The sequence below is a fragment of the Aptenodytes patagonicus genome, chromosome 8 (genome assembly GCF_965638725.1).
Source record: "Aptenodytes patagonicus chromosome 8, bAptPat1.pri.cur, whole genome shotgun sequence".
NCBI lineage: Eukaryota > Metazoa > Chordata > Aves > Sphenisciformes > Spheniscidae > Aptenodytes > Aptenodytes patagonicus.
This window is the reverse complement of record NC_134956.1, coordinates 14,374,429-14,397,046: the sequence shown is the minus strand read 5'-3', so window position 1 is coordinate 14,397,046 and position 22,618 is coordinate 14,374,429. Positions and strand designations below refer to the sequence as shown.

General features: G+C 61.3%; 3 protein-coding genes across 5 annotated transcripts; 2 read left to right on the top strand and 1 right to left on the bottom strand.

The window, feature by feature from the left end:
* Window positions 1–6: 6 nt before the first annotated feature.
* On the bottom strand, window positions 7–10,487 carry CCDC71 (coiled-coil domain containing 71). Of its 3 annotated transcripts, XM_076346476.1 has the most exons (3): window positions 10,452–10,487; window positions 8,856–8,992; window positions 7–7,978 (listed from the first exon to the last, which is right to left on the bottom strand). In XM_076346476.1, the coding sequence occupies exon 3, from the start codon at window positions 7,915–7,917 to the stop codon at window positions 6,724–6,726; it is 1,194 nt and encodes a 397-aa protein (XP_076202591.1). In that variant the 5' UTR covers window positions 7,918–7,978; window positions 8,856–8,992; window positions 10,452–10,487; the 3' UTR covers window positions 7–6,723. The 3 variants fall into 3 exon arrangements, with proteins under 3 accessions (XP_076202591.1, XP_076202592.1, XP_076202590.1); XM_076346477.1 differs by lacking the exon at window positions 8,856–8,992; XM_076346475.1 differs by lacking the exon at window positions 10,452–10,487 and having other exon boundaries at window positions 8,856–9,229.
* LOC143164332 (uncharacterized) lies at window positions 10,155–15,092 on the top strand. Its single transcript, XM_076346795.1, has 5 exons — window positions 10,155–10,992; window positions 11,077–11,462; window positions 12,094–12,254; window positions 12,660–12,792; window positions 14,431–15,092. The coding sequence occupies exons 1-5, from the start codon at window positions 10,155–10,157 to the stop codon at window positions 14,635–14,637; spliced, it is 1,725 nt and encodes a 574-aa protein (XP_076202910.1). The 3' UTR covers window positions 14,638–15,092.
* A 518-nt stretch (window positions 15,093–15,610) lies between these two features.
* Window positions 15,611–20,054, top strand: KLHDC8B (kelch domain containing 8B). Its single transcript, XM_076345867.1, has 6 exons — window positions 15,611–15,643; window positions 16,304–16,773; window positions 17,603–17,767; window positions 17,984–18,208; window positions 18,459–18,560; window positions 19,409–20,054. The coding sequence occupies exons 2-6, from the start codon at window positions 16,401–16,403 to the stop codon at window positions 19,603–19,605; spliced, it is 1,062 nt and encodes a 353-aa protein (XP_076201982.1). The 5' UTR covers window positions 15,611–15,643; window positions 16,304–16,400; the 3' UTR covers window positions 19,606–20,054.
* Window positions 20,055–22,618: the final 2,564 nt, after the last annotated feature.

The following is a 22,618-nucleotide window of genomic DNA, read 5'->3' as shown; positions in this document are numbered from 1 at the left end:
GACGCGTTGGGCGGTTCTGAGCACCATTTTACTGAAGGGCTGGACACCTGCTAGGACTTCATAACAAAAAGTTCACTTCATTTAAGAAAAAAGACAGTCTGGTTTTTGTCCCATTCCCTCCGAAGAGCGGAATAATACTAACACTGTCTTTTCACTAAACAATGCCATTCCAAAATATACAACACTGAGTGTGGAGCAGCCCAGCCTCATATTAAACATTAAATATTAATATAGCTTCAGAAACATTCTACACAAACAAATGAAACAGTAAAAAGTTCACTCAAGAACAAGATGGTCAGTTGTTGTAAATTCACCATACAAAAGTTTGTTACTCGCCCTCCCGCGGACTGCATTGCTGCTCCCCGGCCGTCACTCAGGACCCCCGAACACTGGGGGATGCCCGTGGCTGAGTCGGCGGCACCAGTGCCAGCCGGAGCAGGTCAGTCATGCTGCGGTGTGGAGACGGCTCTCTTAGAGGCGATGGTTGGCAGAGACGAGCACAAGGGGCCAGGCAGTGCCCACCCAGAGCCCCCGCGTCCCTCAGAGAGGCTGCTGTGCCTCTGCTCGGGAAATGCTACTCCTCAGGAGTGCTGCACCGGGAACCAGGCAGAGGGAACGGCGTCACACACCGTGCCTTCCCCGCTGACACTCGTTTTGTCCCGTCCCAGGCCTGGGCAGCGTGGCAGAGCAGGGGCAGGAGGGGAGGTATTTCTGGGGGTAGCTTTGCAGCACCTTCTCTTTTACAACAGCACCACGTGCCTGACTGTGCCTGTGGGAATCACCAGACTCTCACAGGGGCTGCCTGTAGCAACAGGAACGGAAAGGGCTAATTAAGACAACGAGGAGAGAGTCCCAGACGATAATAAGGCCTTTAAGGGACTCCCTGGGGCAAGGCCTAATCGTCCCCGAAGGGGAAGGTATTTCGGATGCTCACCGGAGGAAGTGCTTCCCCCTCTGCGAGGGCATCCAGAGGGTACAAGTCAGCACACACTGGAGGGGGGGCTCTGCAAGCCAGGGAGCGGCTTACCTTCCGGCGGCCACCCGAGCAGGGCCAGTTTGTGCAAGCGATGAAGGATGGAAACCAAGGGTTAGGAGAGGCACCTACTCCAAAAGGGCACCCCCTCGCCTGTGCCCCAGAGCCTGCAGCACCAGTGCCTGTGTAGTGCTGCCAAACAGGGCAGGACAGGCTCCGTCAGCCGGGCAGGGACAGAGTGGAAGAAGTGCTACCGGTACGCCACAGACTTGGCTCCTCTGTTTGCAGATTTCCTCCTGCAGCAGAAGCAGAAGCTGGCCAGCCAGGCCCTGCTGGTGTCTTTGGTTTCCCCTAATCCCAGCTTCTTGCTTTTTGACCAGACCTCCTCGGTCTTCCTAAGCAAACTGAGGGGTCTGGCAGCACCACGGCTTTGGAGGCAGCAGCTGGCCAAGCTGCGAGTGCTAGCACAGTCACATCCACAGACAGGGTTCACTCAACACTCAGGGCTGGCTCTCCTGCCTTCTGGGACAAGGTCTCTGCTCCACCAGCCAGCAGGCACTCGGCACCTTCCTAATGGCACACAGCTCCAGGCAGGAGCAGGCTGCAAGAAGGAAACCCGAGCATGGTGCTCTCTAGCACAGAGCCCCAAACACAAGGGCCTGGGAGCAACCTGCCCTGCTGTCCCTCTTCACAGATGGTGCCAGCCCACCCAGCTCACAAAGCCAAGGACTGCAGCACCATCGAGAAGGTGCGAGGTGCCCCAGAACAGCTGTCCTCTCCTCAGGCCACCTCAGCTCCCGGAAAGCCATCCCCATCTGACAACAGGAGCAAATGGGCCAGTGCCATTTTGAAGACTGAAACAGAAACTGTCACTTCCACACAAACCAACCAACCTGCTTGAGTGGCAGGTGCTCCGCACAGCTGGGCACCAACCCTGCCAACCACGGCCAAAACAAGGATCCTCCCACCTAAACCTGCCCTCCTGCCCGGGAAGCTGCCCAGCTCGCGTCACACTGTCCAGCTGCAGCTGAGAGACAAACCTGCTCTCCGTCCCCACGCGTCCCTTGTGCTGTGGCCAAAGGCCCAGCTCCCAGCCAGGGCAGGGAACTTTAAACCAAGGAGGAGAGCAGCTGGAGTGGCTGCACCCCCCAACATGCTGGCAAGGTTTGGCCATGAACACAGCAAAAGTCACAAGTGAAAGGGCCCAAATTCTGTGCTCAAGCCCAAAACCCAAAGCCCCCCAGCCCCTCCTGCCACAGCTGGAGCCGGGGGACTTCCACCAGCTCCACCGGTGGAGAAGTGCTGCTGGTGTGCGAGGGGGGCCCGGAGGACATGCGGCAGAACAGGGGCAGCTATGGAGCAGGGCCACGGAGCCAGGTGTGCAGCATCACCCACCTGTGCTGTTCTGCTCCCGACTTCCCTGCGATGCTTTTAGCTGGTGACTGGCTGAATTCTGTGCAAGGAAACACCAGGCAACGAGGGGTCTCAGCCCACCGCCCCCCAGGCCCTGTGAGCGTGAGTGCTGCAGGCTGGGCAGGTGATGCCCTGGTTTGAGAAGTATCCAGCTACACTAGTGCTGACAACACTCCACAGAGCACACCTCCTCCTCGCACTGAAATACCACTAGTGGGCTACAAAACAGAGTAACAAAATAATCCCTTCTTATTTTGCAGAAAAGTGCTTAAGAAATTCTGTACAAGGATCGCTGCGGCAGCTGGCTCTGGGGGGGACGCAGACAGTTTGGAAGCAGCAGCACCACGCTACATGGCTTGCAGGGAAGAGGCCAAGGAGAAACTTCCCCAACTGAAAGTAGCAGCAGAAGGTGAAATTTGATCACAGTGGACATGAGCTTCAAAACATTTCTACCAATTAACAATGTGATTTCAACTGGTATCCGATGTCAGCTTCCCCTTCAGCTGCCTGCCGGACAAGCTGCTCTCCCCACGGACCTCGCTGACGGATATCTGAAGCATGCAGGAAGCTCAAGAACCTTGTCTGGTGGAGGCAAAGCATAAACTCTTGCTTCTTGGCAGCTGAATAAAAGGAGAAATTATTTCCACAAACTCAGTTGGAAGAACAGCCCTTTGACCGCTGGCTGAATCATTTCTCGAAGTGTCAGTGGCACAAACCCATGCGGTAAAAGCATTCCTAAGAGAGTGTCCAAAGCTCTCGGCTGTCATGGTGCCCAGGAACAGCATAGGCCAGGTTAGGCACTTGGATGAATTCAAAGTGACTAATACAGAAACAGGTCTGAACAACCTGCATACAGCACGCTCAGCAGAGACCACAGCACTCCAGGCAAAGCATTTCTATGTGCCCTGCCAGTTACTGCTGTGCAGGTCCCTGGAAGGCAAGCGTTACTCTGCTGTCACAGAGTAACACAGGGTGGAAGGGACCTCTGGAGGGAGATCTCTGGTTAGATCAGGTCTTAGGCAGGTCTGGGTTGTTCAAACCCTTCATCTTCCCTAAACACCAGACAGCAGCGTCCACAGCACAGTCCCTCCTACAGCCTCCTGCACATCAGTGTCGAAGGCCCCAGACGCCAGGAGCACCTGCACCCGGCCACGAGATGAAGGATGGCAGAGCCAACCACCAAGAGGTTGCAGGCACCCCACCTGCCAGCACCGGATTCCCTGGGAACAGCCGACAGGCAGCAGTTGCCGACATTGACACCAGGGGCTGTAAAGCCCCCCTGTGAATAACAAGCTGCAATCCTTGGCCAAGTTCCCAAATCACCTGCGAGGGGGAAGAGGAGACATCAGGAGGACAGAGAACCGAGCTCCAGCACTGCCCAGTAGCTCAGGGGCCCTGTGGTCTGTTAGAGACATGCAGGAGAGCTGACAGAGACTGGACTGATGACGGGCAAGTCCCCGAGCACAGAGCTACGGGGTGCTCGCTTCCCTGGCAGGAGCCTCAGTGACACAGAAGCGTTTCTAATGCTTGCCTCTCCCTGCAGAGCAGAAGACCTCTTGCTGGTGGCCTGGGAAGGACACCGGGCGAGCCGTCGCCACCAAGCATTCGCAGAACTCAGCTCAGTGCCTGGAAAGGCACGGCAGAACTAAGGCAGTATGTTCTGCTGGATGTGTTAAGCAACAGTACAAGCCAATTCCTTGACTGGCAAAGACCCAAGCTGTGAAAGACAAGAGGTGACAGAGAAGAGTGGGGCGGCAGGCAGCAGCGCAGCTGGGGGAAGAAACACAGCGAAGAGGAGGGATGTGGCCCGATAAGCTGGCCTCAGGTGCTCAGCTTCCTGCTCAGGCTGGAGGAAAAGTAACCTCGACCCAAATTCAGCCCTGTTGATGCACGGTTGTTTTTCCCACCGGAGGCCAGGCGCTCAGCTGGGATGTCTGCGCCGCACGAAGAGGTTCCAGAGACAGCTCTCGGTGCCCTTATATGGGGCTGGGAGCAGGGGAAGCCGCTGAGCAGCCTGTCAGACAGCAATGCCGCAGGCAGGAGTTCAGAGCCCTCCTCGGGTAACAGCCAAAAAGAGAAACTCCAGTGCAAGACTTCAAGACCTGGCATTTGAGAGCGTGGGAATGAGAAAGGTCTGAAGGATGGGGACAAAAGGGACAAAGCAATTTTTGGCCGGTTAACAGTGATGGAGGCTCCCTGTTCATCCAGCATCATGTCAGGACAGGGAACTCTCTGCCAGAGCATTTTAAAACACAGAAGCAGAAGGAAATATTTCCTCCTCCTCTGCAGCCAACCAGCGGCATTCACAGGTCAGTCTCAAACACTGCAAGTTATGATCTCCGACAGCAGCTCAGATACGCACAGTAAAACCACACAGAACCTGCAATCATCCCCCAAGGGAGAGTCTCCACCCTGCCCTACTTGGGCGAGGGGGGAGAACCCCGGCTGTGCCTCGGGACACCCAGCTTCCCTGCCCTCTCACTCTCTCATGAACCTCCTCTCTCCTCTCCGTGCCACGGTTTTCCTCTCTGAGCTGGGGATCAGATGCTGACCCCTTTTACAAAGCGCTGAAATCCAGCCAGGTGCTAGGGAGGGGCTGAAACATAAGGAGCTGGGGCTGGGGCTTCCCTGGGGAGCTCATCCCTTCAGCCAACGTCCACAGAGATTACGAGGTCAGACAACTGGTATTTTGAGCTGGTGAGAGAATGAGTGGATTACCGGCTCACTGCTGCAGAGATCTGAATGTATGGCAGCGTAGAGCCAGGCCCGTGCCCGGCTGGACACTGCTCCCTCTCCCCAAGCCGCCAGGTTCTGCTTTTGCAGCATCCCAATGGAGATCACCGGAGGCCGTCCCTTCCAGGTGACAGCTGCAGCACCGACTGCTCCAGCACGGTGTTTCTCCTGGAGCTTGCAGATCCCTCCCTGCGGAGAGCAGACCCAACCTCTGCCAGCGCACTGCCTGCGTTCCCATCCGACAGCGTGCCCCCGGCACAGCCGTCTGCAGTGGTTCCGCAGTGCCTCCTGGGGACGGGCAGAGCCTGCGCCCCGGGAGCTTTCACACCTGCCACACACCTTCTCGCAACATCCCAGATGGCACGGCAAAGCTGTCACCCACCGCAACACGGTGCCGATCTCCTCTCCTACTGCTTCGCCCCCACAAACTGACAGAAAGAAACCCTCTAAGTGCTGGCATATATCCTCTCAACCCTTCCGCTTTTCTTCTTTAACTCAGGCTCAAATACCCCACTGAGCTCTGGGACCGGCAAGATGTATCTAATACATTCAAACACAGCCTGTGTCTTCTCTACCGGCACCTAGAACCTGCTCCTGAAACATCCAGCAACAGCAAAGCAGTTACGTGGTGGGCAGGACACTTTATGCAATTCTTATTAACAACTCCAGCCCTTCAGCTCTAACAGTCACAGTTCATGTTCTACGTTTGCACGTGGGGTACAGGAGAGCGGAGCGACACCGGGTGCTGAGGAGGAATCGCTCTTTGGAGGCAAACCCCTACCATGAGTTCAGAGCTTCTGCTACCAACAAACGGAGGAGGCACCTACAGATGTCAGGCAGACTTGGAGGCAACAGCCCCATAACACTCCCCCACTCTTATGCAGAGGTAATACCGAAAATATTATTAAAACTATAGTCAACTATCAGCTGGTAATTCTCCAAGTTGCTTGGCATTTCTGGAGACAAACAAGTGGCTATAACTCTGCCTGCCTCTGAGCTGCTCAAGAGAGCCCAGAACAGACAGTCACAACACTGAACCACAAAGAAATCCTGGCACCTTTCAACAAAAGACTGGCTGAAGGAGAGGGGGAACAAAAGCTATCAAACCCAATCCCAGAGGGATGGAGGAAGTGCATCTTCCCACAGTTCCTAGGTGATATGCACATATATGGATATATAGATATATAGATAATAAAGTTATAAAATTTGATCAAAATAAAACCAGTAAATGTACAGCTTGAAAAAGAGCAGTATCACAGTGCATCAATGTCATGAGAAAGGCCCGTGTTCTCCCCCTGCACGAGAGCGTAGCCTGCCACGTTCAGAAGAGCGCCCACGGGAAGCGAGCCCTCCGACCTGCTCGGCTCGCCGCGGGTGAGTCACCGTCCCACGTTCCTGAACAGGATTTTGTATTTCTGCAGTCAGTTCTGCATAGCAGTGGTAGACAGGCAGAAGCAGCGCGAGAGCAGGCTGCTCCGTCTGCAGGTTAGTCGACATATCGTCACCAGGCACCAGAGATCCAGAGTCGCTCTTAAACTTCTCCACGCTCTGGTGCCGGGCTCGTATTTACTTACTTACAAAAAAAAGTGACAGAGCGAAGAAACTCAGGGAACACTGTGAGAGTGGGACAAGGGCTGAATTCGGATCACGGGGGACAGGTTGACCCTAAGAATCTTCTGTGCTCTCCTCCTCACTTCTTCGTCAGAAGAAGAGTTGCCCACCTTGATGGCCCGGAATTTCAGCAGGTTCAAAGTGCTCTGAGCCCGTCGAGATTTATTTCGGACAGGAATGGTATTTGCTCTCTTCCTCTGCGGTGCTTCTCTTGCCTCCGTAGCTCTTCTCCTCTTCTGCCCAGCGCTCTCCCGGTAAGTGCTGCTGTCCTTCCACTCTGTTTTTCCCACCAGAGGTTCCTTATTTTTGATTTTCAAGGTCTTGGACTGCTGTGCTGTGGTGCAGCCCTGGGACGAGCTGCCTGTGACTCTCCCATTGAGGACTCCCGAGGCTTTGCAAGCATTGCTCTCCTGCAGCACTCCACCCTTTGGTCCCTTCAGGAGATTTAAAGCGAGGGTGGCAGAATCCGGTGCTTTCTTTATCAAATGCTTGTACCCCTTACCTTCTGTTATTTTAGCGGCCTTGCCTGAAGAAAACTGCCTCGGCGGACTCGAAGCCTTGAGGAGTTTAAGGTCCGAGGGCGAGATCCCAAGACGCCCCCGTGTGTACTTGGACTCCAAACGGGACGCGGTAGTTTTCAGCGGCACCAGAGCTTCCAGAACCACCGACAGTCTCATGGCTGGATACACGTCAGGATACATGCTTGTAGGGAAGCCCACTGCCGCAGCCTTGGACGTGCCAGATCTTGTCTGCTTCAAGGAGCTCAAGAGGAGATTTGTGGAATCCCCTTTAGAGACGGGCTGAGCGGAGACTTTCGAAGAGTTCACCGAAACGCTGGTGGGCGAAGCAGACACCTTTGCCGCAGCTGCAGTGTTTCGAGCCGGACTCTTAGCGGACTCGGCGGCAGCGGCGCAGTTGTGCAGGGTGCTGTCTTTTGTTTGGCTAGGTGCGTCTGCCGTGCACGAGCTGTACCCGTACACATCCTTACTCCTCAGAATTGTGGGCTGGTAGCCCTCCTCCTTCAGGCCCTGAATGAAGGCCACCAGCTGGGTCTCCGTGTCCGAAAGGTCCTTGGACATCGGGTTGAAGACTCGGAGGGCTTCCTCCAGCACTTTCTGTCCTGCAGAGGAAATTCTCGACCAGGAATGGACAGCTTTTTCTTCCACATTGTTCACTGCAATATTCATGGCATTAGGCAAGCGGGCACTTCAAAAAGGTCCAAATTACTGGAAAAACAACCCTTGACACCTCAAAAGGAGAGAGAAGATAGTTAGCTCACAGCAACTGAAATCATCTTGCATTTTTAAGCGGGGACCTGAAACCATTAAGCCCAGGCATGGCTACTCACAAACATTGGGTCGGATTCTGGGCATAACCCAAGTCAGAAGCATCATGAACACAATCCTGCCGCTGACTGATCCCTGCAGTCAAACTAAAACATTTCTCGCAGAAATATCCTCAAACCTAAACAAAGATTTCGGGCAATCCCATCCAACCATCCCAAGATGAAGGGTTCCAATGGTTAACTCAGTGACATCTGCAGCTCGTTTCCAGTTTCAGTTTGACATGCCCCAGCTTTGGGTAACCAGATCTCATTTGGCCTTGGTAAAGCAGCCCTTCATTGAACCCTCTCCCTGCACACGCACCGAGAACACCACGATCGAGCCACCTCAACACTAAGCAGCCTGAGCACCTCAAATCTATCCCAGCGTCATGTTCAATTTTCCAGCTTCCTAACTGATTCTGCTCAAAAATTGATTCTGAGTCCCTGCCAAACTTGCAGCATCCTCCCGAAGACCTGACAGCAGAGCTGGAGGCTATTTCAGTTGTGCTTCATTGATGCCGAATGCTGTGGCAAGGCAACACCGCTCCTTGCTGTTCCCTTGTTTGAACAGCGGTCTGCATCTGCTGTCACAGCAAACTTGTGTTGATCCAAGGGCACTCGCTGCCAAGTGAGGAGGAAGCAGGAAATTCAAGCAGGGCGGCATGAAGGAAGCACACATCACTGGGGCCAAGTGTACAATGGCCTGAGGGACAACACTCGGATCATGCTCAGGGCATTACACGGCTGTCTGCCTGGGACAAAAGCACTAATTATTGCTTTAAATAAAAAAAAAATAGGCACCGAAGAGCAGTCCAGGCAGGACTTCGTGATGCACCCGGGAGAACTCCGATCCTCTCGCGCTGAGCCGGTGACCTCGCCAGCTCCGCAGCTGGACGCTGCGCCAAGAAGTTACAAAATCTTTAGCTTCGTTGATACCTCTCAAAATAATAAGAAAGATTCAGTGAAAAATCCTTTTCAGGGAAATGTGGAAGGTGTTGGAAACGCGGAAGGTGTTGGAAACGCTATCGGAGAGGGCAGTGCGCAAGCAAGAAAGCTGTGATGGAAAAGTTAGCGCCTGAGCAGAAAGAGCAAGGAACTATTTGTGTCCGACGGAGTGCCAGCCCCGGACCGGCGCCCCGTGCCGCTGCCGGCTGCACAAGCAGGGAAGAAACACAGCCAAAAGCAGCCGCAGAAGGGGAAGCACAGGTCAGCGGGGGGGGTAAGAGCCTCCGCATGACAGACTAATCTCAGTCAAGTGTTCTGCAGATGTCACAGCAGAAGAGGGATTTGGAGGAGGATAACGTAGTTGCTCTGTGACACGTGGGGATCTCCCATGGAGGAGGGGAGGCAGGCGGGGAAGTGCTCTGACAGAGCCGCAGCCGGCATCATCAGCCCGCGGTGAGATTTGCCACCTCCGAAATGAACAAGCGGTAGCAGGCGCAGCAAAGCCAGCGAGGCTGTAAAGCTTAATCCTGAGCTGGTAGAGAGGGAGAAACCAACGGAGAAGCACAACTAACAACATGCTCTCAACGGGCTGGAAAATGGATCATCTTCAGGCTGCAGCAAGCCCGGGAACAGCCGGGACACCGTAAGGGATATTCTGATGTTGAACGGAGCAGCTGTGACATCTCATCGGGGACAGGCCATCTCAACATCGATCCGCCTGGTCTTGGTTTGCGCAGTGCAAGTTGTAGTAGGAGCGAAAACCGGCCACAAGCAGGCACACCCCCAGCCAGCCTGCCCACCCAACAGCACGTCTGTTCACTTGACACGTTACCGGGAGACGTGCCCTAGCTAAAGTGCGGTGGGGCCACAGGCCCGCAGCGCTCCCGGCACGGGTGCAAGCACAGCGCTGGCAGGACCCTCGAGCGACGCCGGGCCCGGCTGTCCAGGAGCGGAGCTCGAGGAAAGGGCTCTGCGGTGCTTCTCCGGGTGCACCGGAGGGGCAAGCAGGCTGCCGGCAGGGCCAAGACACGGGGCTGGGGCAGCCTGGGGAGATGGAGGCTGGCGTGGAGACCCAAGGAGGGCTCGGTGGGGGCCGCCGGGGCGGGCAGCCCCCCGGCTCAGCCTCTCCTCCTGGCCCACCCCTCGGTAGAGGAGATGCCCCTTCCCGAGCGCCCGTCCCTCGCTCCCCTCACACGCCCCTCCCCAGGCTCGGCCCGGCAAGGAGGGGCCGGCGGGAGCCCTGGCCGGGCGCCCTCGGCCCGCCGGCCGGAGGGGCCCCGGGGCGGGGAGAGCCGCCCGGGGCCGGTGCCCTCCCTACGGGGCTGCGGGGAGGTGATTGGTGCAGACAGCGGGTGCGGCCCCACCCGCTCGGCCCCGCGCCGCCCCGCCGGGCGGCTCGGCAGCGCCCTCGCCCGGGAGCGCGGGGCCCGGGCACCGCCGGCCCCAACCTACCGGCCGCCTCCAGACCCGCACCCGCCGCTGCGCTGCGACCGCCGCTCCAACATGGCCGCCCGCGGAGCGCCGGAAGCACCGCCCACTTCCGCTTCCGCCCCCTCCGCGGACCGGGGCCACGCCCACCCCCGTGGAGCGGGTTCGGCCGTGCCTCCCACCCGCCGCGCCCCGGCCACGCCCCCTGACCCCGACCTCCGCCCCCGCCGCGTTCGCGGTGTCCATGGCAACGGCGGTCGGGGCGCCGGTGGCGGGCGGTGCCCCGCGGCGCAGGCCCGGGCCGGCAGGGGGCGCCGGCCGGCGGAAGCGACGCGGGCGGAAGCGGCGCCGTTTCCAGGTAACGGCGGCGCGGCCGGTGCCGGTTCCGGTGGCGGGGCCGGTTCCGGGGCGATGAGCGGCGGGGCCGGGCGGCGGCGGCGGCTGGTGCTGCACGTGGACCTGAACAACACGGTGGTGGCGGCGGACGCGGTGTCGGGGCTGGGCCCGCGGGCGGCGCTCAACACCTTCCTCAGCACCGTCACCTGGGGCCGCGCCGGGGCCGCCGGTGAGCGCCGGGGCCGGGGCCTGCAGGGGCCGGGCGGGCGGGCGGGCGGCGGCGGCGGCGGCTGAGCGCCCTCCTCTCTTGCAGGCGAGTGGCAGTGGGCGAGCGACCGCCCCTCCCTGGGCCCCCCCTGCCCCGGCGCCCTCAGCTACTACAGCCGCCACGGCCGGGACCCCGCCTTCACCGAGGCGGGCCCGGGCCGGTGCTTCGGCGGCCTCCACGCCCGCCACCTGCAGCTGCTGGAGTGGCCGGGCCGGCCGCACGACGTCTTCTCGGTCCAGGGGGAAGCGAGCAAGCGCTACCACCTGATCCTGCCCGCCTTCTTCCGCCTCCTGGACACCCTGCACCGGGAGGGGAGGGCGTTCGCCGTCATCTTCAGGACCTTCGGCACGGACCTGCCCCGCGCCCTCCGGGCCGTCAGCTGCGCCCTGGCCGGGCAGCACCCCCAGTTCCCCACCCTGCGGGATGTGGTGGTGAGTGGCACCCCGAGGGCCCGGCCTGCTGGAGAAGGGCAGCCGGATGGCCTGGACGGAGCTCCCCACGTCAGGCTGCTCTCGAGCCACTTGGCCGTCCCGCTTTTAAAAGCGCCGGCTGCTGCGGAGAGGAAACACAGCCAGCTTCTCGGGAAGAAGCTGTGAGCCGGGGGGAAGCACGCGTGCCTGCGGATCCTGGGTGGGAAAGGTCTCCTCTCGGGGTATCCCAGGTCGGATGGAGCATCCCTTCTCCCGGAGAGGGCCCGCTGCAGCAGAGCAGGGCTCCCTGGCTCAGAGCCGATGGCAGCCGTGCTCTCCCCCCAGCAGCACACCGGGCAGGAATGCTGGGAACGAGCTTCGGAAGCTGCTTCAGTTGTTCCTCGGGGCGTTGACAGGGAACAGAGACTGAAACGGAGGCAGTGTGCAGCTAGGAGGTCGTTCCTTTCCATCCCAGGGGAGGGGATGATTTTTGGTTGGGGGGGTTCCACGCCTCTTCTTGTCTTCTCCCCAGCGCCGCCCTCCCACATGGTGGTGGGGAGTCTCCACCCTGCTGCTTGTTGTCTCTGCCAATGCACAAAACAACCTGTCTGCTTTGGAAACCTTTCCTCTCCTGCTTTCTGTGGTCCTGCAGCTCCCTGTGGACCTCACCCCTGGCCAGATACGCTGCAGCAAGCGAGAGGTGGTGCTGACAAGGGGAGCAGAGCGGCTGGCCACCCGGGAAGATGGAAGAAAGCTTTACGACTACTTCAGCTCCTTTGAGGGAATTGGAGGCTTCCAAGACCACTTTGACTGGTGAGAAGCAGGGCACTGAGGAAGTGGGTTGGGCGCTTTCTCTTCTCCCGTGATTCTCTGAGCTTCTCCCGGTCTGGGATAGGTCCTAGTTTTGAGGTCTTTGTTACTTACATGCTCCCCATTTTGCCTATGGGCAGCCTGATGGGGCTCTCGCATCTTTCCTCAGGTCCCCATCCCCCGGTGTACCTCCTGCTTTTCTCCAAACACCCCCTGATTTGTCACCTCACTGCAAAATGCTTCTCTTTCACGAGCAGCAGCAGTGGGCAGAGGGACAGGACGGTCTCCGTCCCACTTCCCCGGCTCACAGGGTTGCCCTGAGCCTGCAGGGCAGCCTTACCTGCCTTTACCTGAGAGCTGTCGCGCTCTCCCTCCCCTGACTGCTCCTTGTCCCGCTTGCTGTTTCAGGTGGGCCAGAAATCAGTTCTCTTCCCAGGGTGGGAAGCCCCTGTGGATCGACCCCCATGATCCCGGCATTCACCACATCTTCATCGACGACAACATCCGGCTGGACGATGCGGACACCATTGTTCATCCCCAGGTAGGCTGCTGAAGGCCCCTCTGGTGCCAGCTGCCTGTGCTGGGGGGTGTCCCCAGTGAGGTCAGGCACGTTTTGCCCCCTTTGCATGAGTGTGAGCCTGCAAAGGGGGACCAAGGGCGTAGCCCCGCTGTCACCGCACTCCACGCCACCGGCGTTGGTGGCAGCGATGCACGGGGCTGCCCGTGGGGAAGGTGAGATCAGCCGTCAGCAGAGAACAGCAGGTGCTGGCCGCCTGTGCTCACTGCCGGGGGCCTCTGCTCCACTGAGGTGAGTCAGCCCCGCTCCCGGCGGCAGCGGCAATGGCGGCGGGCCAGCCAGCCTCGGCACGCGGCCGCGGCTTGTCTGTGGCACCGAATTGAAAGGGCAGTGTTTGTGGCGGAGCACGCATGGAAAAGGGGACATTTATGCATACAGAAATGCACCTGGCAGTTGGACAACTGTCGATGCTCGAACAAGAGCTGCAGCTCCACGGGCGAGCCTGAATCCCTGCCCGTTTCCATCCAGAAGGAGACGGCATGGAGGGGGGGCAAACCTGCGGCAGCCGGTGAATGGTCGGCAGCGTTTGCCAGGCAGCTGGGGAGTGGCGAGGGGTGGGACGCTCCTCGGATATTCCCTTCCATACAAGCTTTCTCAGCTCGTACCTGGTGGCAGGAGTTGTCGCTGCCCGGAGCAGACCTGTCGGGAATAGGCTTTGGTCTGTGCCGTGACTGATTCAGGTGAATTAATGCGGACAGCTCTGCTGAGAGCCCGAGGCCCCTGCGCGCAGCAGCTGCTGCCTGCGTGTCTGCAGCAGCCAGAGCGTGGCTCGTGAGCTCTACTCGCTGCGCGTCAGCCTCAGGCTGTTTCCCTGATCAAGGAGTTCCTCCTTTTGCCCTCTGTAGCCGGCACAGCTGGTCAGTCGGGCTGCTCGGCTTGCCTCGGGGCAGCCGCGCAGCCAGCCCCAGGGCTCCCCCCACAGCAGGTCAGACAGGTAGGATCAAGTTATGGTGGCGGCAGACCTCGCTGGGGTCTGGGTGGCAGCCGAGCATCTCGCCAGCAGGGCTCATCCCCTCTGCCGGGACTTTGCTGTCCTGCAGCCAGGGTCAGTAGGTTGGACGCCAGCTTCCCCTCCTCTTGTGTCACCAGCTCTGTCACTGTCAGTGATGGTGACAGAGCAGTGCTGGGAGGGAAACAGATTGCCAGGCAGCCTTAAGCAGAGCCATGGTTAAGATCAGAAGGTGAAGTCCTTGTTCCCTCCTGTGCGACAGGCTGTGGCAGCCAAAGGAAGAGCTGTTGGCAGAGGTTTTCCTGGGGTTGGCCGCTCCGCAGAGCCATTTTCTTCCAGCTGCGTGGTGTGGCCCGTTCCTTAGGGCAGGCCCAGCCACGTGTGTTGCGAGCTGGTTCAGAGCCAAAGGGGCCTCGTGAGAGGGAGAGGAAATCTGCAGAAACTACATCTTCCACCGCTGGAGTGGAGATGGAGGCCCCTGCCCTCTGCCACAGACCCACAGCCAGTGTGAAGGTGCCTGGCCCAGGAGGCGGGCAGGGTGCACCACAGGGTGCGCGCGCTGCTGCCAGGCTCTGCGCTCGTGCCGGGCACGGCCCTGGCACTGCTGCCCACGGAGGGTGCGAGTGCTTCTGCGCACTGCTTATTCCCTGCAGGTGTTTTCGGAGCAGGGCAGCAGCAGCCCCAGGCGCGCTCCCACCTCGGAGCTGTACGACGTTTGCCTGGTGCAGACCGACCTGCTGGAGGCCATTGCCGACGAGGACTATTTCCTGCGCTGCGTGAGGAGGTGCGAGGAGAACTACGACCGCTACCTGGCCTGCGCGGAGGAGGACACCCCGAGCCAGCGGTGGGATGGACAGTGATGCCACCTCGCGGGGCCGAGGGGCTCTGGACTGGGACACCCCCTGCTTCCTGCTGCGCGCAGGCAAAGTCCCAGGCTGGGTTTCTGCTTCGAGCTGTCCCCTCTCCGATGTGTGACGTGCCCGCTCGGTCCTGCCAGGAACCTCCATGCCTGAGCACAAGCGTCCTGGGAGCTTGTGTGACGGGATCCCTGGAGGAAACAGCTTTCCTTTCCTCGTTAGCGCTGTGGGGAGCTGCCTGCCTGGCTGGCGGGGCAGGGGCAACGCAAGCAGCCACGCTAGTGTTCACACCTCCCTTCCCACTCCCGCACCAGTGGCTGGTGCGGAGCAGGTGCCGGGGTAAGCGCAGTGTTACCGGCGGCATGCCCAAGTGCCATTTGTGCCATGGTGTTCTCCCCGGCAGAGCTAGCAATGCCGCGTCACTTCTGCCTGTTTTTAAAGCAAACCTTTCTAGCTTGTTCCTGGTGTGAGTTTCCTGCCGGCCCTTGGCTCTGCCTGCGCTGGCGGTTGGAAAGCGCCTTTCCCAGTGTGCTCAGTCGCAGGGCTCAGCCAGGTGGGGACGAGGGTGACAGTAGTGGGTTTGGACCCGTGGGCACCTTCCTGACGCTGCTGAGACACCCCGGCGCGGCTGTGCTCAGAGTGGGGCTAAGCTCACGCTCTGTCCCCGGCAGCCCCGCAGGGGTGATGGGCAGGGGGTGGCTTCTCGGCTCTGTGAGCCCGGTGCTGGGGTGGCTCCGGCAGCGTGCGGCTGGGGAGCGCAGAGCCGGGGGCCCCACCACCGGCTGCCGCCGAGGGGGTCTCTCCAGCCCCTCTTCCCGCGGCGGGGTGAAGGGGGCAGGGGCACGGCGGGCCGGCAGCAGCACCGAGGGCCCCGGGAGGGCCGGGCGCAGGGGAGCGGGGCCCGGCGGGGGGGCCGGGGCGGGCGCGGCGCCGCCCCCACCAGCAGCGGGCGGGCCCGGCGCGGGCGGCGGCGCGGAGCGGCGGGGAGAGCAGCGGAGCGGGCGGAGAGGTGAGCGCGGCCGCGGTCCCTGCCCCGCTCCCGGCAGCGGCAGAGGGGAGCCCGGGGTCGGTGGAGCGGGGGCGCGGGCTGCGGGCGGGAGCCCGGGGAGCGCCGGTGGATGCGGGCTGTGCGGCGGGAGCCGCGGAGAGCAGCGGTCCGGTGGTTGCGGGCTGCGCGGCGAGAGCAGGAACCTCGCGGGGTCTGGACTGTGCACCGGGACCCTCGGGGGGGTACGGGCCGTGCACCGGGAGCCCCGGTGGGTGCGGGTTGTGAGCAGGGAGCCCCGGTGGGTGCTGGCTGTGCACCGGGAGCCTCGGGGTGCAGGAGCCTCGGAGAGCAGGAGCCCCGGCGGGTGCAGGCAGAGAGCCCTGGGGAGTGGGAGTCCGAGCGGGTGTGGGCTGTGCACCGGGAGCCCGGGGCACAGGAACCTCGGGGAGTGGGAGCCCCGGTGGGTGCGGGCAGGGAGCCTGGGGAGTGGGAGTGCCAGTGGATGCGGGCTGTTCATTGTGAGCCCCAGGGAGTGGGAGCCCGGGGTACGGGAGCCATGGTGGGTGCAGGTGGGGAGCCCTGGGGAGCAGGGGGCTGTCACACCACTGAGGGGAGTCGGCTCGCTGGGGCCAGGGGGAGCGGTGGGTTGCCCAGGTGCTGACTCGGGTGCTCTCCCCACAGGAGGCGGTGGGCAGAGCCGGGCCAGCGCCGAGCCAGGCCGGATGGGCGGCGTGGCGGGGCCAGGGCCCGGGGACCCCCAGGGCGGTTGAGCCGGCCCATGGCGGCGGGCGCGGGCGCCTTCGCATGGGCTGCCTTCCCCGCCATGCCCACGCGGCGCGTGTACTGCAGCGCTGCACACCACGACGGGCAGCTCTTTGTGCTGGGTGGCTGCGGGGGTGGCGGGCGAGCGCTGGGCGCCGCCGAGGTGCTCGACCTCTCAGCCCAGCGCTGGACCGTGCTCCCGCCACTGCCCACGCCACGGGCCGGCGCTGCCGCCCTCGCCCTGGGCAAGCAGATCCTGGTGGTGGGCGGCGTGGACGTGGCACAGAGCCCCCTCGCCTCTGTCGAGGTCTACCACGTGGATGAGGGCAAGTGGGAGAAGAAGGCGGCTCTGGCCCAGCCCTCCATGGGCATCTCAGCTGTGCAGAGAGGTGAGGGCTGGGGATGGGGCTTGGCTGCGAGTACCTCTACCGTTTGGAGAAGCGGGGATGCAGGGGTCGGGGATGCTCAAGTGGGATTTGAATCCTGCTGCTGCTTGGGATGCAGCACGCCAGCAGACGGACTTGCTGCTTAACAGCAGGGTCATGCTTGTGCCCCAGCAGCCCCGTTGCAGCCCAGGGCTGGGCAATGCGGAGCCCCTCTGGGCACAGGAGCCTTCCTCGGCTCCCCTGGCCAGGAGCCGTGCCGGGGCAGCCGAGCACCCTGCTCCAGTCCAGCTCGGCATGCTGTGTGCCAAGCATGTTTTGATTCCTGCCCAAACTTTGCTGAGCAGCCTCCGAGCCTTGGCACAGCCTGGCAGCCTGTGTGCTAGGGGCCATGTCTGCTCCCTGGCTGGGGACGACGTGGCATGGGCCCGGGCTGCAGCGGGGTGGGCAGGGCAGAGGGGCCGGCAGGGCAGCGGTGGGAGCGGGCAGGGGTGCCGGCCGCGCCGGGAGCAGGAGCAGGATTTGGCAGCATGGCTGTGTTGCCATGGTGTCTCCAGGGAGATGGTACTGCCGAGAATAATTAGAGCTGATGGCCTTGTGCTCTGCTCTGCGCCTGATGGATGGGGTGGAGAGTGGGGCAAGGAGGTCTCAGTGGGGTCAGGGCACTGCCAGCCTCAGGCCTGGCCGTGTTCACCATCCCCTGGCCACCCCAGAGTGGCAGCTGGCCGTGGGGCTCGGGAACGCCCGTGCTGCCTGCCCTGCAGGGCATGGGGGGGCTCCCAGCCCCACGGCACTGCCCATGGCTGTCCCCAGCTTACTGCCGCCTCTTTTGCAGATGGAGCCGTCTATGCGCTGGGGGGAATGGGTGCAGACACCTCTCCCCAGGCGCTAGTCCGCGTCTACGAGCCAGCGAAGGACCACTGGCAGCCCCTGCCCTCCATGCCCACCCCCTGCTACGGGGCCTCCGCCTTCCTGCAGGGCAACAAGATCTTCGTCCTGGGTAGGTGCCGCTGAGGCTAGCCGAGCATCCTCCTGCGCCCCTGCCCTCTCCCTCTGCTGCCTCCCTGGACTGGGGGGTGACCTGGTGCACCCCAGGGTGGCTCTGTGCTGTCCTCCCGCCCCGGCACTGCAGCCGGCGGGCCCCATCCCGCTTGCTGAGCCCACCGATGGTGCTGGCTCGGGGCGCCGGCAGCCGCAGCATCTCGTCTGTGTGCAGGGGGCCGGCAGGGCAAGCTGCCCGTCACCGCCTTCGAGGCCTTCGACCTGGAGACGAGGAACTGGACACGCTACCCCAGCGTGCCCAGCCGCCGCGCCTTCGCTGCCTGCGCCATGGCCGATGGTGTCATCTTCAGCCTGGGGGGGCTGCAGCAGCCGGGGCCCCACAATTTCTATTCCCGTCCCCACTTTGTCAACACCGTGGAGATGTTCGACCCCGCACAGGGTGAGCTCCGTGTCCCTGGGTGGGGTGGGAGTGTCCCCTGCAGGTCCAGGATGCCTCCCTGGGTCTTGGTGAGGGGTGTCCGTGCCTAAGGGACACGGTTCATCCGGGCTCCGACCATCAGCCCCTTGCACCCATGGCGAGTCCTGCCCTGCACGCCCTGGCCCTGGGGAGCCGTTAGCCTGGGGGTGTCCTTGCCTTGGTGTGCGGAGAGGAGCCCCGGCGGGCGAAGCTCACACCCTCTCGCCCCCAGGTGCATGGAGCAAGCCGAGCCGTGCCACCCGCATGAGGGAGAAGAGAGCTGACTTTGTGGCTGGCTGCCTGGGAGGAAGAGTGGTGGCCATGGGTGGCCTCGGTAATGCTGGGGGTGGGCGCGTGGCCGTGTTCCCATCCCCGTCCTTTGTGGCACATCAGTGACCTGCGCGGCAGCAGGGAGGTCAGCTGTGCAAAACCATGGGGGCACTGCAACACCGTCTGCAGCCGCGTCCCTCCTGTGCCCCCCAAGTGCTGGGGGGACCCTACTGCCCTGCCCCACAGGCTGCCCCCACTGAGCCTCTTGCCCCTTTCACAACCTGGTCAGGCTTTCCCCAGCTCATGTGCAGTGTGCCGGGCTCGCGCAGCCCACGCTGGCTCAGCCCCACCGCACAGGGCTGCAGCACCACATCCCTCTCCCGAGAGAGCTGGGGAAAGGTTAGTGCTGTCACTCAGCAGCGGGGATACAGCGGGGAGGCCTGCCCGGGGAGCCCGGCGCCGGCTGCAGCACCCCCAGCCGTGCAGCGAGGGCTGCCAGACCCCGCCGAGCTCGCCCGGGGCGAGCCAGACCTCCTGCTGCAGGGCAGGAGGAGGTGATGGGGAAGGCGAGCAGTGCTGGCTGGATCCCTGCAGCGTGGCATTGCTTCTCAGCCCTGCCGCAGCTGGAGCTGCCCTCCCTTATCCCCCAGTGATGGCTGCGGGGTGCCGGCGCCAGGGCAGAGCCAGCAGTGCGGCATCGGTGCCAACAGCCCTCCCTGTGGGGATGCCACTAATCCTCTTGTGACCCTGCTCATGGCCTCTGGGACTGCAGAGCCCCCGCAGCCCAGGGCTCGGGGACCAGCTGCCGCTGGGGGCTCCAGCTGGGGCATCAAAGACATGTGAAAGGAGAAAGGCAGAGCCTGGGGTATGGGGAGGGCTGCAGGGGGGTTGATGCCGTCCCGTCTCCCGCAGGGAACCAGTCCTGCCCACTGAACTCGGTGGAAGGGTTCAGCCTCGCACGGAAGAAGTGGGAGCCGCTGCCCCCCATGCCCACCGGCCGCTGCTCCTGCTCCAGCTGCCCGGCACCCAGCCTGCTCTTCGTCATTGGCGGGGTGGCCCAGGGCCCCAGCGGTGCCGTCGAGGCTCTGTGCCTGCGCGAGGCGCCCTGAGCGGGGCCCCGGGGACCAGCCCCGGCCGAGCACCAAGTGCCTGAAGACGGAGACAGGGTGTGCACGTGCCCATGCGTGTGGGTGACCCAGCTCCGGGGAGCCACCATCCCATGACGCCGGGTGCCAGAGCAGCTGCGGTTTCTCGCCATTCTTTGGAAACCCCTCTCGGTTCCGACACCGCTGTGGCAATGGAGCCCAGGGCAAAATCCTGCCTGGCGGGAGGGCCGCGGCTGGTGGCGTGGAGGGAGCGGCAGCAGGACTGTTGCTGGCCGCGCTGCCCCGTCCGGCCCCGTCCGTGCCGCGGCATGTCTGTGCCGTGTGTGTAGCAGTGAGTGCTGTGTCGTCGTAGACCCAGTCGATGTCTCATGTAGCACAGAGATGCCCTGTAGCTCAGTGCCTAGGAGGTGACATAGCACCTCAAATAAATGAAACACGTGGAATTTTACCCCGCTGGAGTCGTGTCATCCCTGGTTATCCTGCTCCGGACAGGGACATGCTGCAGCCTGTTGGGAAAAACCCCTCCCAAGGGAGAGCCTGGCCAGCCCTTCCCCAGTGGGGCCCTGTGCCGTGGGGCCCTGTGCCATGGGGCAGGGATGCCTCTTGCTCCTTTCCCCACTGCCAGGGTGAGCGGAGCAGTGCGATGTAGGGATCCGGTCCTCTTTTTGGAGAGGGAGAGCCAAGCGGTGGCTGCCCTGCCTTGGCACAGCCTTGCTCCTGCTCGGCCTCTCCTGTGGGCAAAGGGGCTGCGGGGGGGTGAAGGCAGCAGCAGGAGAGGGGCTTTGTCAGAGAGAGATGGGGTGCGAGAGCAGGCAGGGAATGGCAAGGGTTGCCAGGATGCTGAGATGTAAGATGAGATGCCTAATGATGCCGGGGCTCCTGGGCCCCATCCAGCACCACAGCCCTGTCTCAAAGGATGGAGCACAGTCTGGTGCCTGGGAGAGCTGGGTCCAGCTGTGTCCAGCTCTCCCGGGCAGGAACATCACATCTCCTGCTTACCGGCACCAGGAAGGGAAGGTAAGCTCCGTACCGGTGGTGTCTGTGGGTGACATTTAGGGGTGCACAGTGAGACCGGTGGGGGGGCGTGGTGTGATCCCCCAGTTGCCCAGTGCCGTGGGCTTGCCTGAGCCTCATTGGTCTTTGCTCCATGTAGAGTCACGTGCCCCAAAGCAGAGAGCAGCAGTAGCAGATGCAGGCGAGGGATTCAATCTTTCACTGATACGTTAGACAGATCTCACAGGTCTGGGTAAATATCAAGCGCGGATGCCTGACCTTTCGGAGAAGACAGCTGGCGCGATCCTCGGATGGGTAGCAGGGCCGGAGAGATGGGAGGCCAGATCCCAGCAGAGTGCAGCAGCATCTGGCACACCACTGGGGCAGGCTGTGCCGTCTGCTGGCGGCGTTGCGGCGTGGGGAAAGTTGGAAACGATTCAGAAAAGTGCACTTGCAAGATGTTTTCGGTGTCGTTGCCCCATTGCCTCCACTGCCCGCCCAGCGCAGTGACCGCGGGGTCCGTCCCGACGTGCCACATGGCTGTTTGCCTGCATTTTGGGAGGAACATCCCGGGATACCTGGGCTGGCGGTACCTCGGCTGAAGCCATCCCTGCATCTGCCTCTGGAGTTGCCATAGAAACCACTGCTGTGCCAGAGCCAGCATCAACAGGGAGCCCTGAATTAGTGATTGAGCCGTACCTCGGCAGCTGGGGGGATGTGCCGGCAGCCGGAGAAGGTCAGCAGCTTGCCCTGTGCTGGGGGGCTGGACAGAGGGACCCCCTCCTCTGAGCACAATGTGGCTCCAGCCTTCTCCTATGAATATTGCAGCAGTGCCCCATTTTCACAGTGCTCCCTGATCTGTGCTCAGCCCTGGTGGACTTTTCCTTCCCGGAGTCCTGGGAGGTGACAGACCCCTCAGTGCCACCTCGGTACCTCTCCCCAGCCTGCCAGCCCTTTCCAGAAGCCACCGAGGCACGTAATAATATAACGCAGACCTGATTAATAAGCTTTTCCCACAGGAGCATCGCATGGACAGGATAAATCAGACGCTGAGTCACCAGCAAATTGACATCCCTGCGTGCCAACTTCACAGCTTTCCCTCCTGCTGATGGGGTGCCCAGTGCTGCTTTTTCCAAATTCAAGGCGACGCCGGCTGCATGAGCTGGGAGATGCTGGAGGGGGAAGCTGCGGCTTGGGAGCCCCTCACTGCTGCAGTGTTTCCAGCAGTGGGGCTGACGGTTCCTGCCCCACAAGGGGTTTGCCTCTTTCTTGGCAGCACCTTGCCTTGTGCATGTGATTGCCCGGCACATCGACCCGCTGCAGTGCTGTTTGGCTTGGCTCTTCCACCCGAGGCGAGCAGAAACCCGTCACCTCTCCTAAAAGTGTGGATTTCTCATTATTTTCTATCTCCGCTTCTGGGCACAGGACCAGGATCCCATCCGAATGAGGGGAGGAGAGCAGCCAGGACGATGGCCAAGGACATCTCGGGGTGGATGGAGAGATCTTCAGGCAAAGGGATGATGGTGCTGACCACCCTTGGAGACCGACACGTTATTAACTGAAGAGCTCCTGTTGAGTTTCTAATGAAATGCGCTACGAAGAAAAAAAAGTTGCAGGACGTACCAAATATATTGCTCTCTATCTCCTGGCAGCTTCTGCTAATTTTTACTAAATGAAAGGCTTCAAGTATCTGGCCACACTCCCTAACGCTAGAAGCACAGTCTGTTACTTCAGATATAAGGAGAGCTACGAGCCAGCGCCTGGCAATGTGGCTAATCTCCCTGGAGCGTGTTATGGATGGGGGAGACTAGAACTGGAGGTAGCTGTCAGACCTATTAAAAAAATGTGTTTCCTTATAGAAATTTCTTTCTGTTGTCAGGAGAGATGGAAATACAAAAATCTCATTTATCATATTCCACAAACTCGGTAGACGCTCAAACCAGACAGCTCCAGCCACACCAGAAATAGCAATAGCTCTGTATAATAACCTAAAATAACGTGCCGAGCCTTATCGCCAGTGCGC

Coding starts and splice junctions, on each gene's coding strand:
- KLHDC8B (XM_076345867.1), top strand. CDS start 16,401: ATGGCGGCGGGCGCGGGCGCCTTCGCATGGGCTGCCTTCCCCGCCATG. Junction 18,209..18,458: donor GATGTTCGACCCCGCACAGG/GTGAGCTCCGTG, acceptor TCTCGCCCCCAG/GTGCATGGAGCAAGCCGAGC. Junction 18,561..19,408: donor GGTGGCCATGGGTGGCCTCG/GTAATGCTGGGG, acceptor CGTCTCCCGCAG/GGAACCAGTCCTGCCCACTG.
- CCDC71 (XM_076346476.1), bottom strand. CDS start 7,917: ATGAATATTGCAGTGAACAATGTGGAAGAAAAAGCTGTCCATTCCTGG.
- LOC143164332 (XM_076346795.1), top strand. CDS start 10,155: ATGCCCCTTCCCGAGCGCCCGTCCCTCGCTCCCCTCACACGCCCCTCC. Junction 10,993..11,076: donor GGGCCGCGCCGGGGCCGCCG/GTGAGCGCCGGG, acceptor CCTCTCTTGCAG/GCGAGTGGCAGTGGGCGAGC. Junction 11,463..12,093: donor CCACCCTGCGGGATGTGGTG/GTGAGTGGCACC, acceptor GTGGTCCTGCAG/CTCCCTGTGGACCTCACCCC.